Source organism: Vanacampus margaritifer, chromosome 13, assembly GCF_051991255.1.
Source record: "Vanacampus margaritifer isolate UIUO_Vmar chromosome 13, RoL_Vmar_1.0, whole genome shotgun sequence".
NCBI lineage: Eukaryota > Metazoa > Chordata > Actinopteri > Syngnathiformes > Syngnathidae > Vanacampus > Vanacampus margaritifer.
In genome coordinates, this window is record NC_135444.1 from 7,258,548 (window position 1) to 7,282,574 (window position 24,027).

The 24,027-nt window shown below is 37.2% G+C and overlaps 1 protein-coding gene across 3 annotated transcripts in view; it reads left to right on the forward strand.

Annotated features, from left to right (window-relative positions):
- Nucleotides 1–450: 450 nt before the first annotated feature.
- The window catches only part of arid3a (AT-rich interactive domain 3A), a 53,266-nt gene continuing 29,689 nt past the window's right edge, over nt 451–24,027 (forward strand). For all 3 annotated transcript variants that reach the window (XM_077584715.1, XM_077584716.1, XM_077584717.1), the window contains exons 1-3: nt 451–744; nt 17,663–18,297; nt 20,268–20,547. In XM_077584715.1, the coding sequence (XP_077440841.1) occupies nt 17,960–18,297; nt 20,268–20,547 (618 nt within the window). In that variant the 5' untranslated portion in view covers nt 451–744; nt 17,663–17,959. The remainder of the gene's footprint in view (nt 745–17,662; nt 18,298–20,267; nt 20,548–24,027) is intronic.

Genomic DNA, 24,027 nt, shown 5'->3' on the forward strand with positions numbered 1-24,027 from the left:
TAAAACTCTACATCCTCTTTTGCTCTTGTCATAATTACTGCATCCACATTCTAGATGGGAAATGACATGTTAAGATTAACAGTAATTGGCTTTAATTAAGTGTGAACAGAATAGGCATTTTGGACATAATACGGCAGTTTTTGAACAAATATTGAATGTCTATATTAGTCAATAGCCATACAATATTTTCATATGCAGCATTTTATTTATTTTTTAACATTAAATGTATTATTTTCCACAGTGAAGAGCGAAGTACCGTATGCTGATATTATTAGGCATTAGGAATGAATGACTCCATGCACTCCACCGGTGCATTGAGCAGCGAGCGACACCCCCCTCCTCCGAGGGGGTGGGGGTGATGACTGAGGGGTTGGCCCCTGCTGATTCAGAGGTTAGGAATTTGCATTTGATTGCTGTTTGTCAACCAATGGCCTGAGTGTGCAGGCCGGAGTCTATTCCCCACGCCTCCGTTTGTCTACGTGTGTGTATGTCCACGATCCGGGCTCTCACATCGACACCCAATCTCTGAAAACACAATTACACGCCAAAGCTGAAGGTCGTGGTAGATACCATGCAGTCACATGCAACGAGTTTACTTGTAACAGATAAACACGGGAGCCGTCGCTCTTCTTTTTGTTTGTGGGGCGTTTTTTGCCCTCTGCGTGTCATTTAGGGGAGTCAGGGAAAATCAGAAATGCTTCTTCCGGTCCCGAAGAGTGTAAAAAACGAGCGGAAGTCAAAGTGGTAAGTTTAATATTTCTTTTATGAACACCGTTTTATTAATGGCGTAGTATGTGTTTATAGAGCACCACACTATGTTTGTGACTGTTTTGCTCGCTGAATGTATATTTTTCATCGATACGTTATCAGTCAGCCTGATCGATAACCAATCGCCCGGCGGCGGATGGAGCCAGTGCCAAATGTCACCTCGCCAGTAAGATTTCCACCTACGCCGAATGTCGCACTATTTCGTGCCCCCCCCAAAAAAAAAGCTTTACAGACGTTCGAACGTGTGTCTACTATGAACCGTTGCTGTGTTTGAATTTTCAAAGAATATTGATTAAGCTATATCATCTGTCCGTGTTATTTATGCTCAGTAAAGATGGTTGAGGGTTAACAGCTAATATTTCCGATCCCCTTACCCTTCACTTCACGCTGAAATTTCCCTGTCAGTGTACAACAGCTTGGCTCTAACAGTTTTAACAATCTGATTATTAACAGTATTATCCGGTAAGCTATAGGCTAGAGAACGGATAAACAAACTGCTCATTGTAATAGATTCGAGGATAAAAAGGCGAATTAACGTGTTTTCACATTTAGCGCTGTCATGGCAACTTGCTGGCTCGAATTAAAAGGCACCAATTGAGAGTTGCTGACTTTTACAAACGTCATGTGCCATAAAATTGTGTAACGTCAACCCCCCCACCCCCCGCCTGAAATAAAAGACAAACTACAACACTTTCGGGTTACTATTTCTTGTCACAGATTACTTGCTTTTAAATTTTAGCAACAGGCATTTGTAACCAGGAAAATGCAACCTTGCAAGTCCAGTAATTAGCCCTAGCTACTACAATTTACATTTATCCATGATAGACAGAAATTGACTTATATGTCACACCTAATTATTTAGTATGGGTCTGACTCATGTTGCGAAAATAAAGTAATAATGATACAATTGGGAATAAAAGATGGCTGAATAATAAAGTGATGGTTATCGATCCCTGGTCCGATCTGGTATAAATGCTCTCCCAAAAATATCCACAACTATGCTAAAGCACTCTAAAACTGTAGTAGCTGTGTAAACTTTGAAGGCCAAAGTCGGTTAATGGCAAACCAAGTCAAAACATCCACTTGACAAGTCCAACATATCAGGAGAAAAGAAGAGATGGATGCCTTTACTGCATCATTAGGGTGGAGGCACCCTAATGTATTTGCTTGTGCGATGTTACAGGATGTCTGAAGGGCTGGAAAACTAGAAATGCATTCTTGTGGTGGATGCCACTGGGCAATCCTTCCATTGTTTACTTGCCATAAAAGTTAGACAAAAGAATCAGGTTCTTTCTAATACGAATGCCGGCTCCAATCAAACTGAAGGATATTGACTCCGTTATATCTACAAAAAGAAGAAAATAATTTTTGGCCTATGATGAAATCTCAAGTATTGTTACACAAAAGTGTTATGATAGTAAAACTGTGACCACCTGTTGTGTGCCAGCAGATGGACGACTGGACGAAAACGAGGTTAAGATTCAAGCCCCCCAAATCAAACTACTTGTGACACTAGCTGGCATTTGGTTTGTGGGTTGTGTGACACTTTCTCACTGTGAGTGGTGGGGGGGGCACAGGAAGCTAGTCTTCTGTAGGTCTTTGTCTCTGCCCTTAAAAGCATAAACACTTCTTGTCTAATCTACTTGTAAATGCTAGTCCTTGACCAACAGCAGTTGCCAAGCTTTTCTGTGCCTCTTGTAAACTTTTAATACGTTCTCGGACTCCCATGTTAAAGTAATGTCTCATTCATTTATGTCTCATTTAACTTATATTGAAAATGGCCAAATGTCCCTGCATTTTGGGTACCCCTGTCCAAGACAATTATGGTGTAATAATTTGGTAACTTAACTTCCATTTTAAGTGTTTCATTTGACAGGAACATGGTTATGACATATCCTAGACATGATGAAACTGAAAAAATTAACACATACAGTATGTGCCACAAATGATAGAGTCAGAAGTAGGTTTAAAAAAAGGGGGGGGGGGGATTTCCACCACTGTCACGATTAAACATTTACCAATAAATGTGTACACACTGCATAGCTTAAATATCTCACACCCCCACCGGCGTCCAATCACCTTAGAGGCTTGCCTTGAAGTTGCCACTCTAATCTGTTTGGTCCAATCTGGCATATGCTGTGTTCTTGTGGGCGCCAGCAAGTTCTTGTGTAAATGCAACAGGTCTGAAGTGCCATTATAAAACTAGGTTGACATAAGGAAGCTTCTGGAGCCTCTGGTAAATGTATCCTTGCTGGCCAAGTAGTTTAGAAAATGGAAGGACAGATGGATGCTATGAGATGTTTGGCATTTTCCATGACCACTTCCAATGTTTGTTTTATTGTGACGCTACAATTGAGCTGAAACTCAAATATGTAATAAATTTTCACCACAAACTGTTATAATAAATCAGTCTGGTGACCAGTGGTTGTGTGATTGCTTTAGCTCAGGGGTGCTCAAGTTCGGTCCTCGAGAGCCCCTTTCCATGTTTCCCTTCTGCAGCACAGCTGAATCTAATGATCAGCTAATCAGCAAGATTTGCAGAAGCCTGATAACGATCCTGACCATGAATCAGGTGTGTTAGTGGAGAGAAACATGGAAAACAGGCTGTATAGGGGCTCTCGAGGACCAAACTTAGCTAATGCTAAATGCTATCTTTGTTGACAGCTCAAAAGCGCTAAACAATCAATACACTCACCATCATCTAACGTTTTTTGCTCGGCCCGGCAGCTATTGGAAGCTGGATGTGCCGTTAACCTCGCGACGGTCCCCCATTGTAACATTGGAAATATGCCGGTGGAAAAGCTCAGCTTGCGTTGGGTCCAAGGTTATTTTAGCTAACCAAAACTAACGAAATAACAAAATTAAAAAAACAATTAAAAAAACACTTTCATTAACAAAATAAAATAAAAACGAGAATGCTTTTTTTTGTAAAAAAAAAAAAAAAGGAGAAAATTAACTGAATTATTTTACATAACTAAAACTAACTATAATTGTAGTGAAAATGTCCTTAGTTTTAGTCTTTGGTAATTAATTTAATACATGAGCCTTTGAGATTGATTTGAAATGTGATTTAAGTATATTTATTTCAATATTAATCGGAATGAGGACATTTAAAAGTGTGTCGCACAGAAGCGACGTCTAGCAGCAGCCAATAGAAAAGCACCTTCAGATAATTTTGCGTGTTTGACTTTTGACCTCAATGGCTCGCCTTGCCTGCTTTTTCATTTAATTCAGCCGAAACGCAATGCTAGGTAAGAAGTGTGTTACGTTTTTAATTTTTTTACTATGGTGTCTATTAAATTTTGTACACAATACACCCATTTTTTTTAAACAAAAACTAATACTAAAACTAACTTAAACTAATCTAAGCATTTTTGAAAACTAACAGAATTTCCCTAAAATAAAAAAATAAAAAACTCAAAATTAAATAAAAACTAACTATAATGAAAATTCCAAAACTATAATAACCCTGGTTGCGTCTGACCGCAGCAGATGTAGTTAGATTAGGTGTAGGAATTGCTATGGCAACTGTGTGATTGACATCCCCAAAAAATGGGATGCCGGGAGGGGACTTGTTGGCAAAATCCCCCGGGACCCGGGACACAAGGCTCAAATGGGGACTGTCACTTTTTAAAATTGGACGACTACTTTGGTTGCTTCTGTTGATTGATTTTGATCAAGCTTTTCATATCTAACAATGGACTGGATGCCGTATTACATATCAGCATGAAGTAAACGAGGGAATGTGCTTTATACGAGACGATAGCCGCCATATGTCAGGGGTGCACAAAGAGGGTGAATTGTGTTATTTCGATTAGTTGTACTGCTGTGTTCTTTGTGGTGTTCTGCACACTCTTGTTTTAGTTGCTTATTTCCCTGGAGTGCATTTCCATCGCCTTCCTCCTCAACCCCTAAACGGCTCCCTGCGGCCTCTTTTATTCCAAGCCCATGTTTGGATCGGTCCTGCGTTTAATCCAGCTCAGGTCTGCCTTCCGTATGAATCCTATGTACGTATCTCACACTCTGTTCGTTGTGCGAATCCTTGCTTGACATTTGTGGACTTAGTTCACTGAATACCTGAAGTCTATGGCAGCCGTGACCGATTTTTAATCTCAACTGGAGGCTGTTTGAGAAAGCAGCAAGTGTAATATGCAAACATGTCTGTCAGTGAGGCAAGCGAGTGGCACATTCGGGCGTGAATAAATGACTCCAAGACATGTGCGGACTAGACAAACTGGTCTGACGCCTCTTATTATCAAACTCTTATCCTTGGCGAGACTATGTAGACTGTTATGTTGTCATGACATTCAAATATCCCCCTGAGGTTTGTTAAGGGTGTGGGCCAAAACTTGCTTGAATGTTTCAGTAATTAACGTCTTGCATGTGTCTGAATGGATTGCATTTCAGTGAATGTAAATTGGGTACAAGCATTTTTTTTTTGTGCCCTAAAGAAGACAGAAGGAGCTTGGCAGCCTTTCAGCTGCTCTGGTGCTAAAAGCTACTTTTCTGAAGGGCCTGCGCAGCACGTGGAGCTTTAACTGTGTTGTTGTGCCAAAAAGCACAAGTTACTTCACTTCTTGGGCCGGCGCCACGGGGGAATCCCTGACCGTGACGCAGGCAAAGAAAGGGCCTTGTAGTTCTGGGATGCCGCGCAGTTTTGCAAGTGAGCCGCTAGGAACAGTTGTAGGTCTTGTTTTCAGTCCATGTATGACACCAGCTGGATTGCTCGATCCTGTTACTTGTCTGCCTGGATACTAGCATGCATCTGCATTCTGAAACATGCTCTTGTGCCCGTCAAACCTGATCCTTTGGCATTTCATAGTGTGGAAGACCTGGATCATTGCCCACTATGTTAAATCAGTCTTCCTCCTCTTTGAACAGACTTGTTGGCAACGTTGCACAAGAAGTGTGTATTATTATTTTTTTTTACATAAGAAAATATTGTTTGGAAAAAAACAAGTACTACCTGGTGTGATAAGGCACATACCAAAATAGGTGACAAACCACCACTGGTCTCTCATTTACCAACTGATCCATCATTGAAACAACATTGGAACTTAATTGGACATTACATGGCCAGTAATAACTGTAATTGACAATTCACATTTTCCAGAATGACACTCTGCATTCTCCACCTGGCTTCAGTTCTCTGTTTACTTGCTGCTGTCAGTCTCCTCTCAATGAAATTTGTCTCCTTATCATGGCCAACAAATCAAGTATGTTTTTTTTTTTCAGGGTCTATGCGATACCAATTATTAGTAGCCAATAACTGATATTTGGAGCTGAAATTCATTTGCAGTAAAAGAGAAAATACTAGCGTCAAAAAATAACAAATACAGTACCGCAACTTTGTTGAAATGCCATTAAGCATGTTAGATAAAACTTTTCAAATGTTGAACGTTTTTCTTTTAATTTTAAACAAAGACAGAATAGACAGCTTTGTTTTAAAATTAAAATAAAATAAAATAATGTGTTAAGCTAATAAAAGTTAAACAAATTAAAAGCTCCCTAAAGTATTCTACAGTAAATTAAGTTTTCCTTCATTTCAACATAACTAAACTTTCACCTGTTTTTGTTTTACCGGTAATTTTTAACAAAAACAAAAAGTGCAGGCAGTCCCCAGTGTCAGCAGCGTCTCTTTTAAGGCTAAGTGAAAATTTAAATAAATTCATAAAAATAAAGTTCCATGGCGTTTACCCAGTTATAGAGTGCCGCATGCTTGTGAACATAGCGAACTTTGGGTTTGCTTGCAAAATGTTTCATAAGATATTTGAAGACAGTGAAAATGGACTGAACATGTTCAAAATTTCTTTGTGACAAGAAAAACTGTGAACATCTTTGCAACCCTTTTGTAGTATTTTACAAACTCTTGACAAAACCCCCAAATTTACTATATTCGCAAGCATTTGCTACTCAGTGAAATATCAGCTTTATCTGCCTTCAGAAAATTTGTAAAAGAAAAGAAAAAAAAGGCCAATGCCGATATTCATAAAATTCCAAATATCGGATAGACTGATTATCAGCCGAGCTGATTATCAGCCTATCTCTAATCTAAGCGTGGGTCATCTTCCTTGTAGTGCTTTTGTAATTTTTCTGTGAGGTGTTTTTTTCCTGCTTACTCTTGCTGGCCTTAGCAGTGCCTTAGGTATGTTAATATTAATATAACTACAAATGAACACAAAATATTAAACACAACCAGGAAAAAAACGGTACTCACAAGCAAAAATAAAGAAATCACATCAAGTAATTGTCTATGTGTTTACTGTTTTAAGTAGTAATGGTGAGAAAGCATATTGTAATTTTACTGTGATGCAGGCAAGCCAACAAATCTGCAACAATCCATCGTATGATGTGCTGTAACAAAGGCGAGTGATCACATACTTCTATGAACAACTAATTGTAACAACTCATTCTATGACGTTCTTTTGTCTCCGTGTAGAAAAACAACAGCGTAACAAGGCCTGTGATTCTCAGTAAGCCATTCGGTTCTGGATGTCTCCATGTTGTCAACATACATCTCAATCTAAGTATGTGCCATTCTGCAAACAAACGGCCGGACTGTGCCATGAAAAAGAAGGGAATAGGAAAAAAACAACAACAACAAGTTAATCCAGTTGGGGATGTTTATGCCATTCCAAATGAAGTTGAAACCCCCCCACACCCCCACCCCCACCCCCACCTCCTCCTCTTCTCTCACACTAGACGTACTATCATCAAAACGTCTAGAGTTACCAAAGCAGTGTTGACTCTGCGAGCTACGACATGCAGGCTGCGTTCTCAATCTCTTTTATCGGCAGCGGTCTTTCTAACACGACAGGATTTTAGATGCTTATCACTCAAAGCATACAGTTGACATTGTAAAAGAAAAATGTTTGAAGTATTTGGCACCTTGGCACATTTTAAGAGCCCTGGTTGTATTGAAGAAAATTGAATGGGCAGAGTTTCACCAAGCAATACAGTATTACATCACTTGTAAAGTATTGCCAAAAGAAAGTGACGCAAAAGTGCTTGAGTTGAGCCGACATGTGATCGTCCCCCTCCGAGTTTACCGTATTGCTCCACTCGAGCTGTCAGCCGACAGATTTATGTTTGCTCTCATATAAAGTCAGTGGTAGGCTCTCAACAAGGCGCGGTCAATATCTACCAGTGCAGCAGTCAACAAAAACGGCAGAACATTTCAGCTGAATCAGCAAAACATTTTAGTTTGTACTTTATCCGATGACCCCGGTTTTATTTATTGTAATATTCCTACCTCGGGAGCCGATTATGTTTGTCTAGTCCCATATTATGACTATTGCACATAGATATGGGGAACAAATTCAATGAAATGAAAAGGGGGCAACATTTTGGAAGGTAGCAGTCAAAAGTACTGTAAATTTCAACTATATAGTCACATACTGTACTTTATTGTGTACAGCTGCAAAATTAGATACAATAGAGTGTATTTATAAAAAAAAGAAGAAGCCCATTTGCAGTATTATTAACTCATTCACTGCCAGCACAGTTAAAATGGCTCTTTGATGTCTATAGTCGTCAATGGCAATCAATGAGTTAAATATTAATCATATTATTATTTTGATTTTGATAGCTGAATTTCAACACATTTATTAGGGCCTGGCCAATTCAAACATGGGCAAACTTTACCTTTATGTACTCCAACCACTTGCAGTATTTGTATACAAATAAAAACGGGTTCATTATTTATTATTTATTTGATAAGGTCATTATATGGACCTTTTATGGATCTTATTTTTTTACCAGCAATGCTGCCACTATTTTACGCAACTGCTAGTCACGTTTTGTTTAAAAAAAGAAAAAGAAAAGAAAAATAATAACATAATAAAATAATAAAAACATAGTGCAGCATAAATCAAACAGATATGTGTTAAATATGACACACATTCAACTACTAATTTACAGGGTTTTTCCTGTATACAAATTTGAGAGGCGGCCACCTTATTAGCCCGCCACCTCCATCTTGAGTGACTGATAATAATGAATGAATGCTTTAACATGAGAAGTCATATTTTTATTGGAACTATACATGGAATTATTATATGTTGCCTGTAAAAAATGAAATCAAGTCAGTTGAATTTACAGAATACATGCACGTCATGGCGGATTAGGATTAAGATTAGGGATGTTCGATACCACTTTTTTTCCTGACCGTAGTCACTGCTACTGATACCAAATATCGATACCACTAGTAAAAAAAAAAAAAAATCCCCACCCATAAATCACAGATGATTTTAAAGAAAGAAATGTATATCCCAATATTTTCCTTAAAATTGCATGAAGTTAATGGCAACTTTGTATTGATACATTTCTAATTTCTTGATTGTAAAACAGCCACAGGAGGGCGGCTGATAATGGTATCGGTCACTGCCGTGAGTAGCGATACCTTAGAATAAGACCTGGTATCGGTAGTCCCCCATCATAGTCAGGATGATACCACCTCTGCCTCAATTTGAGCCAGGAAAAACCCTGTTAAATATCACAAACACACATATGACAAGGATTAATGTCCTTATAACTTCATTAATTAAACACATTGCACATGTCAGGGAACTGAAAATATTTTTTTATAAGCAATATTTTGACAGTTGACACCCGCAAACAGTCCGCAAATAGCAAAAATCTGGGTATAATTGACGTAATTGAAAGACATGTATGTATGTTTACATTTTTTAAATAATTGGCAAATTAATTGGTAATCTGTGTTTTCTTCTGCTACAAATCAGTATAATCTTAGTCTAAAAAAATCCTGATATTTATGTTGGTTCCAATCAGGTTGTTAATTAGATTTCTTTTTATTGTCATTGACTGTTCCATTCCCCATTTACTATAAATGGAACACATCATGCTCCGCGTGTTTATTCCTGCATTATTTAGTAGATCATTCCAACAAAATTGCTTGCACTGATCATGTATGCTGTCGTTTTATTTCCCCGCCCTGAAGGGGATCACAGGATTATTTTTGCTGTATGACCATTTAATTTCTAGAATATCTGAGGCTAATCAGATTTGGCTCACTGTGTAGCTGTGGCTCATTGGAAGAGGTCAGTGGAAAGTGCGTGACCAGCCTGTGCGACACTTCCTCAATGATCTTGTTGTTGCTGCAGCCCAGCTCAATGGAGCCTGTGTTATTGCCATGCGAGGTAATACTGCAAGGAATGTGAGAGAGTGATGCATAATCAAGACCAGCACCACTGACCGACTTCTTGCGCCTGCATGTTGTTTTTGTAATAGAGGATCATTAGTGGCTACTGTTTGCCGCTTTGTATGCTGTTTTCACACAAACACGACGTCCTAATAACACTCGGTGTTGAACCGACTAGTCGACGTTTCAAACGACGCAGCCAAATGTACTAAATTACTCATCTCTAAATTATGACTACTGTATGTTGTAATCCTTATGCTATAAGCAAACATTTTTACAAAAATGAGGCCGTGTCAAAATTTTTAATAACAAAATAATAATAAAAACTCCAGCACTTGTCTGTTTAAATGCGTTCAAGCACATGTTTATTAAACAGCTTTTGTGTTTTGCAACATGTTTAAGGTTTTTTGTTTGCCATCAGCTTTTGCACCAACTATAATGCCAACTCCCAAATAGGCACTAATTCGCGGGCTAACTGTTAGCTCACGGGCTAACCATTCACCCACACGCTAACCCCGGGATAACTCCCAAATAGCCGCTAAAAAGCGGGCTAACCTTAAGTTGTTAATTCACGAGCTAGCCGGTTAGCTCGCGGGCTAATAGCTGCTAATTCGCGATCTAACGGTTAGCTCACGGGCTAACCATTCACCCCCACGCTAACTCCCAAATAGCTGCTAATCCGCGAGCTAACAGCTAGCTCGCGTGCTAATAGCCACTAATTGCTTCTTATTGGCTGTTAGCACTGCACAAGCAACCAATAAGATGGTGCTGTGAGTGGGCCAATGCTGCAGGGAGTCAACAGCCGCTGACTCAGAGTAGACGGAGGAAAAAAGCTCCCATCGGAGCAAAAATATCAGCCATCAAAACAAAAAAATAGGCCATTGCCGATATTCATAAAATGCTGAATTATCTTTACTCATTTGTTTTTATGTGTTTCTATGCCGATCCATTGAAATGTCTTCACATGAAACTAGTCATTGGCACAAAAAAGTTGGTGACAGCTGTTGTGTGTTGAAAAAATACTGATTCGACTTAACCCCTAATTTATAAACTGTAAAAAAAAATCTTTCAGCCATTATGTTTTTGTAATTTAAGGGCACACATAAGTACATGTTTTCAATTGTGAACGTATGTTCAAAAGTGAATAAGTCTTTGAGGTGAGTTGTTCAAACAAAAGGTAAAATTTAAATATGTGAACTTGACTTAAAGAAGCCAGATCCTGGAGCTACAAAGCCATATTAATGCGCCACACATACAGTATAGTGCCGGAAAGTTACGTTTGTTCTAAATTATATTGCCTTTAGTGGAGTAAATCAATACTTTTATAAACACTCTATCATACTTTAGTTACATACTTAAGTTAAAAAAAAAAAAGACGATTGAGGAACTGTAATCTAAACAAAGATTGTGGTGGTGACTTGGCGGAAGAACACACCAGATCAGTCAGCTATCTGCCGCTAATTGCTGGTTGAACAGTCACCTGCATGACCAGAACTCATACTGTTGTGCTGAAAGTCTGACACAATTTATATTTAAAAGTTATGGACAATTTATGTTTATCTTTCTTTGAAGTGACTTTAGCCAAAGGGAAGAGTTCAAACCCGTTACTTAAAATAAACCTACCAGTTATTTGCATTCTGGTTTATTATCTATTAAAGGTATTTTCCCCTAACTTCCCCTAATGCTAATATGTACTTTTTGATTAGCTGGGAGCTTCAATATGCATTACTTAAAATATGACATTTATCAACCCAAGCCTTTTTGTCAAAACCAGTAAAGCAAAAGTCACAGTTACAATATTGTGTTCTGCGATTGTTTATACAGTTTATTGAATCTGTCCAATCAAAGAAAAGACTACCTTTCATCAGGGAGAAAAAAAAAGTTTGATTTTGCCATTTTCTGTTCTTTAGTAATCATCGGTAGAACGTAGATGAATTAATTTTATGAAATTCAACCGCTTGTAACATAATCTTGAGGAAAAACATATTTTTGTGTACAAAAACTTCAAGCAGAAAAGTGACGATGCTAATATTTTTGCTGTTGTGACACCGCTAACATCTGAACAGTGGTTTCATTACTTGGGTTGATTAAATTCAGTAATTATGGTACTTATCTGTCACAAAGTTTGTGAAAAACATTTGAAACCTATTCCACAGGAGGCTGTTATTTGAGTGTCAAATGCCAGCAAGCGGTATTGGCTTTTGATGTGAACGAACATATGCACAGTCAATGTATACATGTGAGGCGGTCCAGGTCTCTTTATCTAGTTGGAGTTAGACCCTTAGCTCAACTTCTTATCACCCTGTCCTGTTTGCTTAGACCTTGCAATCTTCTACTCCAATGTATGTGGGTTTAAAAAAAAAAAGAGAAGAGGATTAACCCATTAGCTGTCATCGTTTCTGCTTCTTTATCCTCCCTACCCCCATTGAGGAACCTACTACCTACCCAGTTAGCTGACATCACTTGAGCCAATTAAGGTGTTAGTGAGGGTGTTGCATGTATGAGGATCCCCCACCCCCCACACACACAGAATTTTATGGCTGAATAGTGGTACACAATAAATCCTATGTTTTTTTTCCAAAGTTGGAAAAATCTACATACAGTAAGTCAGATGTAAATTGTAAAAAGTAGCACTTCATTGGAACATTGTTTTTGTTTTGTTTTTAAGTAAAATGGTAATGGCAAATATTGTGCCGAGTTTCCTTCCCTTTTTGTATATTAATATTGTGATTAATATGGCGTTATAACAGCAACAGTTCAGCTACAGTTAAACAGCAAAATCTACCTGTTTTCATTCATCTCCGCTTGCGGCCATTTTACTGAAGATGACATCACAGGTGCTCAGGGCTCAGATGTCATCTTCAGTCCACAGCGAGTGGCAAAATGGCCGCTGTATGGGATTGATATGGGTGGATTTTGCTGCTTAACTCATTTCCCAGAAACGCAATATTAATCAGAATTCCGTGTTTAGATTTAGGGATAGAACATATTTTTAAGTTTAAGAACATTTTTGGGTTGACTTCCCAAAAATTGGTTAAAATAAAATCTGGTTCTCAGGTTGTGTTTCCTAAGATCCACCCTGATCCTCTTGTGAAAGTTGTGATTGATTAATCATGTCTGTACATTTAGAAGGGTAAAGGCCAGTTTGTGTGCAGCAGAGCAAGGAGAAAAAAGGCAGGCACTCACTTGTACAGCTTTGATTGGCTGTTACCTGAGCAACATTGATGTCGTTTTCAGTCGACAGCAAGTGGCAAAATGGCCGCCCTGCTTAACTCATATTCTACTAACGCAATATTAACCAGAATACCATATTTAGACTAGTGGTGCCACATATACCTGAATCATATTTTGCTATTTTCATCCAATTATTAATGTCAGCCATTATATTTATTTATGTATTTATTTTTTCAGCTTCCATTTGGGGAAGCAGGGTGAACATTCATGATGGCGCAATGTCATTTGCATCATCTAGCATGTAGGAAATCATGAAGGATGAACGGTGGCACAAAACAAAGCGACCACTTCTGCTTCCTCCTGTACAGGAAGAACCAACAGGAGAGAATAGCTTTAGTTTAGTCACTTCTTTCTTTTCAAATGACTTATACAACACATGAGCAGATGCTACGTTGGGGGAGGGCGGTGGATGTTAACACAGTGTGCATACACAGTGCTCACATTCATTCTGTTTTCAAATTAGCATTTGACGGACATGCAAAAGAGATTTAGGGTAGTCCAATTTAAGACTTATCTGTACAATATGATTTGTCTCTGTGCACTCGAGTGTTGTTCTCAGGTCCATGTTTATGACTCCCAAGTAAACTCGTCACTTCAGTCAAGCCAAATGTAGTCCGCCAACGTCGGCGCAGTCGACCGTGTGACAACTGCAGACCCTCAGCGATCATTTAAGCAGTTAGAATGCACTGAATCAATATTGAATATCTATAGCCTGCTTGGCTGCATCTGCTCCGTCAGTTGTCACTTCCTTAGCCTCGGAAGGCTCTTATTTCCTTGAATCACATTTCTCAGCCATGTGACATATAGACTGGCGCTGTAGGGGCTTTACCTTTTATTGAAACTGGCCTAGCTGCTTGACGGTGTGTCGGAAACTGACGACATGTAAACACGGCTTTCTTCAGTCATACCGAAGCCTCAGTGCAGCTGGCTGATCCATGACAATGATTGATAACTGGTCGATGGGATCTGTTGGTAAGTTGTTGATTAATAGAACAGTGGGGTGTCTGTAGCTCAGTCTGTAAGAACTGGGCTCAGGGACTAGAGATCAAACCAGTTTGAGTCAGGTTATAGGCTCTTAAGTCATTACATTTGGACTCGAGAGAGTGGAGTTTAACAGGGTAAAAAAAATTGCTCTGAAAGGATCTTAGAAATATTCTTTAATTTCCAATCAGTTCAACATAATTAAAACAATTCTAGTTAACCAATAGGAAAAAATATAAGTGAAAATATGTTACAAATGGTTTCCTTAATTCAATCATCCATCATCAATCTTTCTTTCAATTAATGAAAACTTTACTAGGGCCAGACCGATTAATCGGCCGCCGATTATAATCGGCCGATGATTGCCCTTCAAACATTGGTCAAAACTATTGGCCAATTGTGCCAAATGGCTGATTATTTTCCCTCTAAAACGTTAGAAAACGTTTCTGACGCTGTAAAAAGTGCACCATTTTGCTTGCGTATCATGATTAGCAACTAGCAAGTGTGTAGCGTACGTTATTCTGGTTATTCTGTTGTCCCTAAGCGTCCTTTAAGCTGTTTAATGACACCCCAGTTGGAGTTAACTGTAAAACTAAACACACGACGATAAGAATTACATCCACTGTATATTTAAATGCAAAACATGCTTCATTTTTAAAACATTGCTAGCCTAGCGCTAATGCTAAAAGTGAAGGGAAGATCCCATTCAAATGCTAACAGGTAGTTAGCATCGACTTCAGGAGTGTTTTTCATTCAAATAATGAATATCCACACACAAATGATGTGGGAACACAATTTTATGCATTAAATATATATTATTAAATAATTGACAAATTAATCGGTAATCTGTTTTCTGCCAAAAATCAGTATTGGCATCGGCCTCAAAAAATGCATATGAGTCGGGCCCTAGAGATAACCACAAAATTTGTCTTAGATTTAATATGTTCTTGGTTTGGACATATAAACAACCAAAAAAACAGAAAACTGTCATTCCCAGTCTTTCTTTAAAATTGCAAACTGACTGCATGGTTCGAACTGTAATTGACTGAATTTAGTTTTGCACAGGAAGTGCGAGTGATGTCGTGACAGGTGACAATGAAATGCAAATAACGAGCAGCGATAACAGGAATAACTGGCGTCACAAAGTTCTATCTCTAGCTTTTAGCCATGTGATTATGTGAATGCCATTTGTTGACGGTTGTTGTGTAGCTTAATCTTAAAACTCTAATCTTTAAAATAAAAATAAAACATAAGCTAGCATAAAAAGATAATGATATGGCTGTTCTGTGTCCTTTCTTGTTTTCATACTTTATTTCAGAATATAATAAAAAAAGCTAACAGGCTGATATGGCTTGATGCATATAAGTACAACATTCTAATGCCCAGAGTGTGTGCATATTCCATGTTCAATGCCTCAAAAAATTTTTTTAAATCCAACATCAGCCAAGTCAAGTTGTGCTTGCTTTGTTTGTAATAATATCAGGCACAGTGCATCCAGAGCAGCCTCATCCTTCAAGCTGTCACGCAGTGTGCTGAATGTCTGTGAAAATGGAGGACTGTGTTATGTATATAGAAGGCTGTTTTCACTCTGTCACTAAATGAGTAATGGTGCTAAATCTGCTCATGAATGCTAATCAGCACAGTATCTTCAAGTTTTGTGCTAGCTACAATTTGATCTTTGTTTCTTCTTCATTCTGACTGACAGTCCTCACGAACCTTTTCACAACCAAAATCCAAAAAAGATTGTAACTGCACTTCTTTGCATAATAAATCAAGGATTTCTATTGATAACAGATCTTTGCTGACATTACAGGTTTGATGATACCTACTTTTCATAGAGCAACTATGGCACTACGCCATGTTTACTGACATTGCTTAGTCTCACTAGTTGGCTGAGACTAATCTTGGGTTTGAGCCAGCCGGGCAAATAGAGTGAATGTTTGCCGTGAGTGCTCACTTCCTTTTGTAAAGTCTGCAATGTTTTGGTCTTGTGTTTTTTTTTTTTTTTTTGTGAGTCATCCTACTACAGCACACCTTGAAAAGAAGACATGAAGTCTGTGACATCACCATATATTGTCTGCAATCACTCGATTTCTTCCACCAAGCAAGTTCTCTTTCCTGCTTGGTTTGCTTATTAGCAGGATTAAGGAAAATACCTAATGTAGAGTAGACTTTCACAAAACTTTGTATAGAAAGTAAGTGATTAAATTTTGTTATATATCCAGCAATTTTGTTAATATTAAAAATTAGAGATGAGAGATTTGGGGCCGATACTTGGCTTTATTTAAAGGTATCGGTACTCATTAGGGCTGGGTATCGATTATAATTTCCTCAATTGATTCGATTTCGATTCACGAGAGTTCCGTTCGATTCAATTTCAATTTTTGATTTCTTTATTTGATTCGATTCACTTCAATTCAATCTGATAGTGATTAATTATTGAACATCAATTCTTAAATATCAAGAACATAATAAAAACTTTACGTTTATTAATGAAAGTAACACGTGTTGTAATCACAAACTGACATCAGCAAGTATGAGATTAAAAATATCTTCAAATTTTCAAAATTCTAATTCAATAATCGTAAATATAAATTAAAAGGATTCTGAATTTTCTTAAAGTGCAATGTCAGGTCTTTCATAAATGTAAGAAAATACTTTAAAATTCATGTGAACAGTAAATTTCAAGAAAACAGTAAAATACAATAATAAAATTGGCCTTTAAAATTTAATTTTCTTATGAATTTATGGCAAAAAAAAGTATTAAAATAATCAATTCATGGTTTTATGAATCGATTTTAGGATCGAAAAGGAAAATCGATTCGATATTGATAATTTGATTTTTAGTCCTATTACTCACAATGGCAGCCAATACCAATATACCTACCCTCTTGTGGGCATTTTACAATCAGGAACTAGAAATTAGAAGAATAGAAGATTGCCATTAATTTAATGTAATTTTAATAAATATGCATTGCTATATTGGGATATATAGATGTTTTTTCTTTTTTATTATTATCTGTGTTTGTTTTTTAGGAGGATTTTTTTTATGTGCCAAAGGCACAAGTGGTATCAGTATTTGGTATCGGAGACTACTCAAGAGTTGAGTACTCTTACTGGTTTTGGTCTTAAAAAAGATGTATCAAACATCCCAATTAAAAATCACTACTTTGAATGTCTTAATTTCTCAGTGCCTAATTCATGAATCTTAATCAGCAGACGTTAAGCAGGGATTTATTGACTGTTTTTGGATTTTGGTTCTACTGAGTATCTTCTGGTTTATGACTGAAGTTGCCTTTTTTTTTAATGGATATTTGTAGTAAAAAAAAAACGGCAAAGCCAATTTACAAATTATGACACAAACAAAAATAATAGTGGACTTAATCTATACACATGTTTATAATCAATACGTGTAGTATATCGATAAGACGAGAATCATGCAGAATGCTATAGAGTCAAAATTACTATTTAATATTGATGAGCAATAGTAACGTGACACAATTTGTCTTTGTCTCACAGGTTTTTGTAGTCGCTCAACAAGGGCCCCTATTCTACCTGCGCTTCTCCTGGCAGCCCCGCATCCATCTTTACATCAAGACGAGTGAAAAGTCTCCATCGCAAGATTTGGACCGCTTCTATTTCTCCTCAAGAATCAATACCTTGTCATCCCAACCACCCTCACTATTCTTCAATCAGCTGCTAGCCACTGGCGTTGCTTTCTGTGGGCAGAAAGCCCGACCATCATCTCCAGACAAACCTTCAACTGGTGCTCCCTCAGTGGGGGAGGGGGGGGAAGCAAGGCAACTCCCCACAGAGATGAAGCTGCAGGCCGTCATGGAGAACCTGCACAGGCAGCAAAGGGCCAAGCTGTTGATGGAGCAGCAGCTTCAGCAGCAGGCAGCCGTCCAGCACTCTCACATCCACCAAGGTGGAGTAGCCGGGGACAACTCTATCAGCAGCCCGGCGCCTGAGACTGAGCAAGCCCAGCTGGTGGCCTTGGCGGCCATGCGTGCGGCGGCGGCCGGGTTACAGAGGGTGTCGGACAGCCACATGTTGGAGCGAAGCAGCGGGAGCGAGGAGGAAGGTGACGATGACGACAACGACGGGGAGGAGCAATACAAAGATATGATGGGGTCGGACGAGGAGGAGCAGATGTAAGAATCTAATTGTTTAGTTCATAAATGTACTTGCGAGTTTAATTCGATCCACGTCCATGTTTGTAACTTAAAATTATTTGGCTCTCAATTCGACTTTCCCCATTGAAATGAATAGAAATGCTATTAATCCGTTCCAGCTGACCAAAATAAACATTGCCCAAAAAGAAAATAATTTGTAAAAAATTAAATAATAGATTTTGGCCTACTCGAACTTGTGGAAAAAAATATGAAATTGTCCAAATGTGGACATGAAAATTCTGCCCGAAAGTGACAATATAAAAAAATATTGCTAAACTGTATCCTTTTCACCACACTTTCCTCACCTTTATCTACAGTTTCGATTTTTGAATGTTTTTCATAGTACTGTACCTACAGTGTTGGGAGCGTAACTTAAAAAAGAAAAGAAAAAAAAAAGTTATAGTTACTGATAATTTGCTCAAAAAAGTAACTGAGTTAGTAATTGAATTACTTCATAATAAAAGTAACTCATTGCCGGGCAAAATAACTATTTTCACTATTTTTTTCTTTTTTTATTTTTTATTTTTTATTTTTTATTTTTTATTTTTTATTTTTTATTTTTTATTTTTTATTTTTTATTTTTTATTTTTTATTTTTATTTTTATTTATTTTTATTTATTTATTTGTTTATTATTATTTAGTGTTCAGTGTTGTCACAAAGTGACATCTGATATTGTCAAATGCTTCATCTTATATATTTTATCATGTCAGGTGTCAAAAGCCAACCAAAATAAAATTCATGGTTTAAGTTTATTGCAACACCTGTCCAGGAGTGCTTGTAAATATCCCCACCCTGTGCAGCTATGTAAGTGACATGGCAAAAAAATAAATAAAAGAAGCAAAGAATCAACGGAAGACTCGTCAGATTGAGCACTCGTAAGTCAAGTTAGCAGTGTACGCTAGTGTTAATTTTATCAGCCATTTTAAAATGTAGTCTCAGTTTTAGTCCAGTTTCAGTCATGGTTGTTAATCTTGTTAGTATTATTTGGATTTAGTCAACCTCATCCCATTTTTATTTAGTTGTTTTAGTGGACTAAAAGTCGAGCATTTCGTCTCTATTTTAGTCCAAGAAAAGATAATTTTATTCCTCTAGTTAAGTCAACACAGCTGTTTTAGTCTCGTTTTAGTCAGGACAGCCGTTTTACGCTTTCACTTTTTTTTTTTATCAGTACTAGATAATATTGAAAATTTAAATCTCATCTAAATCTATTTCACATAACTTTTCTTCTCATCTTGTTGATGAAACACATCCAGACATGGAATATGTTTTGGTTAAATTTTTGTATTATTTTTTAAACATTGTTATGGTTCAAAGACACGGTCAAACAACAATGCTTGCATATTTGATTTGTTAACTATAGTTCACTTGCAGCTCCTAGATTAGCTCACACATAATTCTGCTTTAACTTGTAATCCTTCTGAACCCGACAAATATAACATATCTCAGTTAGCACAAATCCAATTTAGCACACACAATTATATCAACAAGTGGCTCTTATCGCTACATGCTACAAGCTAGTAAGTTCACCGACATTAGTCTACAGATGGTGTATTGTTATTGTTGGAACGTTATAGCCGTCGGTTTATTGTTACATTATAAACAACGACCAACCAAATTTTTTTATTAATGACGACATGTCTCTTCAGGTTTGTTGCATTTTTTTTCCAGCTTGTGCCCACATTCCTTTCCCTTTGGTTAACATCACACATAAGTTTTCTCTCTCTCTCTCTCTCTCTCTCTCTCTCTCTCTTCCACTCTTCACTTCAATGTAGTTGAATTGATTTTAGTCCCACTTATTGTTTGTTAATGGGGGTTTTAGTCTCATCTATTGTAGTTTGTGTCACGTGAAAAATGTGCGGTGACAGAACTATTATCATGAACAAATTTTACTAATATACACCCTTTTTATTGCTTTAAGATTAATATTGCATTTCCAACCCCCACACAGCAAACAAAAGTGGGACGAGGAGGACTTTGAAGGCGAGATGGAAGAAGACTTTGATGACGATCTAGCGGCGGAAGGTTTGCCCACAGGCCACAATGCGGTGGTGCCCGGGAAAGGTATTCTCCTGCTGCCCCACCGCCAACTCCATCCTCACTCCCAGCTGCTGAAGGCTCGGCCCAGTGTTGACCAAGAGCCCCGCATAGCCATCTTGCCTCCCCACGCCACACACAGCCATCTGGGTCAAGACCACGGGGAATGGACCTACGAGGAACAGTTCAGACAGGTAGGATCGCATATCTTGATCTGTGTGTACTACAGTTTAGGTATATAAAAGGGTGTTTATCTAAGTGAATGCTTGGCTTGCATCTTAATTCGTGAATTAATCAGAGTTAGGATCATATAGAGGACCAAAATTGCCAACATTCAAAATAAATAAATGAACTAAATAAATAAATGACTAAATAAATAAATGACTAAACAAATAAATGACTAAATAAATAAATGACTAAATAAATGACTAAAATATAGATAATAGATATAAAAAATATAATTAATAATAGAAGGAAGTCTTGCCGGCTTGAATGGAGTCCAACCCAAGACATGCTTAGGACCGCACCCTCATTTGAATAACATTTCGACCTGGCAATATGGACCAAAACTGCCCAAAATTCAAAATAAATAGATGACTAAAAGTGAAAATAAAAACAAATATAAAATATATAATTCAAACATTTTATTCAAATGTGTGTGTGTATATATATATATATGTCTAAAATTAAAAGTAAAACATTCAATATGTTGGAAATTTATTTTAATAAACATGCATCATGGCATTTCGACAAAGTTAAGAGTTAGAGTTGGATTTTTTTCCTTTTTTTTTGACGCCAATATTTTCCATTGTACTGCAAATTAATATTGCCTCCAAATATGGTGTTGCCCTCCTCCTGCTAATAATCGGGATTTGTCCTAAAAAAAAAAAAAACATATCGGTCTATCATTACTCAAAACCATGTCACTTCCATAGCTGCACAGGGTGCGGATATTTACGACCACTCCTGGACAGGTGTTGCTATAACTTAAACCATGAATTTTATTTTGGTTTGCTTTTGACACCTGACGTGATAAAATATATAAGATGATGAAGCATTTGGCAATATCAGATGTCCAAACTATTGTGTCATTTGATCTAAGTATGCCACAACCACCATCACAGCTGAAAATGAAACTAAGTGCAGTAAGAAGAGATGGGAGTGCGGGGATGCATACAACATCTATGCTGTCGGGTTTTACTACTCAAGTGCTTACTGTAAATATACAAGTGGGCTGAACATTATAAGGGAGGTCCTGGTGGAGTATGAGAAGAAGAAGAGATTTAGAACTGTCATCAGCAAAGTTGACAGGGCTGCTGTCTGTTGAGAGTCTAACTTTAGCTGAAACTGAAAGAAATTGCATGTTCATCATGGATTTTCATTACAAATTGACATCAGCAAAAAAAAAAAAATATATATATATACTGTGTGTGTATATATATATATATATATATATATATATATATATATATATATATATATATATATATATATATATATATATATATACTTCTTTTTTTTGCAAAGTGCTTTAATCTTGACTGGTGTTTCTCTCTTCTCTAGTCTCTTATGAAACGGATCTATCTTAGTTCAGTGGTCAGCAACCTTTTCTGTCAAAAGAGCCTTTTTAGGCCAAATAAATAACAAATCTGTCTGCAGCTGCAAAACCTTTGAACATTATGATGAATGAAACAGTGTGTTAGTATTAGTCTGAAGTACTAAGGGCTGCGGAACTAATAAGAGCTGAACCTATATAGAAAATATGCAGTACTTAGTTTTCATTTATTTTTAGACTGTTTCTGCCTTGCTGTCAAATTTCTGACATTTTTGGCAGTGTTATGAACATATGGTCATTTTCTGCCTCTTCCTTTTTTGGACATTTTATGGCTATTTTTTGACATATGTTTCTGCCTTTTTGCTGTCAATTTTACAACAATTTTTGTGTACATTATATGGTCATTTGGGGGATTTTTTTTGTGTGGACATTGTACAGTTACTTTTTGAAAAAAATTTCCGGCTTATTTATTTATTTATTTTTAATTTCTGACATTTTTGGCAATTCCCCCCAAAATTAGGGTAATTTACTACCTGCCTTTCTTATTTTGTTTTTAGACATTTTATGCTTACTTTTTGAATGTTTTCTTTTCTGCCTTTAAAAAATAATAATTGTTCTGACTTTTTTGTTGTTGTTATTTTGTGTACATTATATGGTAATTTTCTGCTTTTCCTCTTCCCTTTGCGACATGTTTATTTATTTATTTATTTATTTATTTATTAACTCTTTCATCTACCTTTCATGTCTCTTTTTATGGCAGCTTCCAAATTTGGACTGACATTTTTTCTAAAATATATTTTTTAATCTAAATCATTAATACATTTGAAGAATATTTTATCTAAAAATGTTAACTATGTAAAAATACATTTATAGGCTATATATACATATTAGTTTCTACTATATATTTTTTTAGAGAGCCATAGGAGAGGGACTAAAGAGCCAAATGTGGTTCCCGAGCTGCAGGTTGCAGTCCCCGTCTTAGTTGAATCCACTTCCATATTGAACCTAAACTGTTAGTTATATATCAACTAAGCTAGCTCTCTCCTCGCATGCATGTTTTTTATGAAAACTCATAAAACATGTTTGACAATGAAGTAACTTGTTTCTGACAGCTCTTTCATACCAGTGAGCTATTTTTTGCCTGTGTAAATGTGTACTGTGAGTGTAGTATGCAATTTAACATATTAACCCCAATGTACATGTGCTTCCCTTTTAAACATAACCATACATTCTGTAACTCCAGACATATATCTTGTGATTATAGTGTATTATACTTCCCCTAAGACCTGTGCTTTGCGTTCTAAATAGCTCGCCACTCCCTCCAAGTTGGTGTGAATGTGGTGAATTAATCCACTCGCCCTGCAGTTGGCGGTTTCTGTACATCAGGTTCTATATCTTTTTATCATAACATGTCAGTCAGCGGCTCTGCTCGTAAACAGTTGTGTATCAAGACATGCAGCATCTTGGCTGGCAAGATAGTGTTGATTTAAACTCAACCTACACAGAGTCGCGTTGCTCTGACTGCAGAAACAGAATGGCATGAGTATTTTTTTGTTATATGGTAAAAACTCTCCTTACTATGCTCAGCTTTGCAATAGTGAGATTCCAGTGTTGCTGTCACATTCACACTGGAGTGGGTCAGCCCTGTGATTAGTGCGAACTGCAGATGTGACCAGTGATAATACTGCAGTGTGAATGTGCCATGCCCGTGTGAGTAAAGTTCAAATGACCTACCTGTAATAGTAGAGGCAGTTTTCCCATAATAATTCTAACATCATACTCATGTAGTTTGGGCTGTGATTTAGATTGCCTATGTTTTGTGGTTTCTTCTAATCATGTGAACTGAAGTCTGTAGTTAAATCTACTGGCAAATGTTCGTGGATCCCCCCCCTAAATGCATTTGGTAGGAGTTAGTAGTAATCACGAATAGTTTGTCTAAGGGTTCACTTAATGTATGGGACAAAAATGCATACATGTGTAATGACACAATGGAAACAATGGAAGCCTGTGTTAGAAAAAAAACTAATTTTGGACGGGCTCTAAACTTTGTGCCTATGATTGTAATATTGGTGATCTGAAAGCACTTTGCTGCTCAAATTCCAAGCAGCACATAACCTAA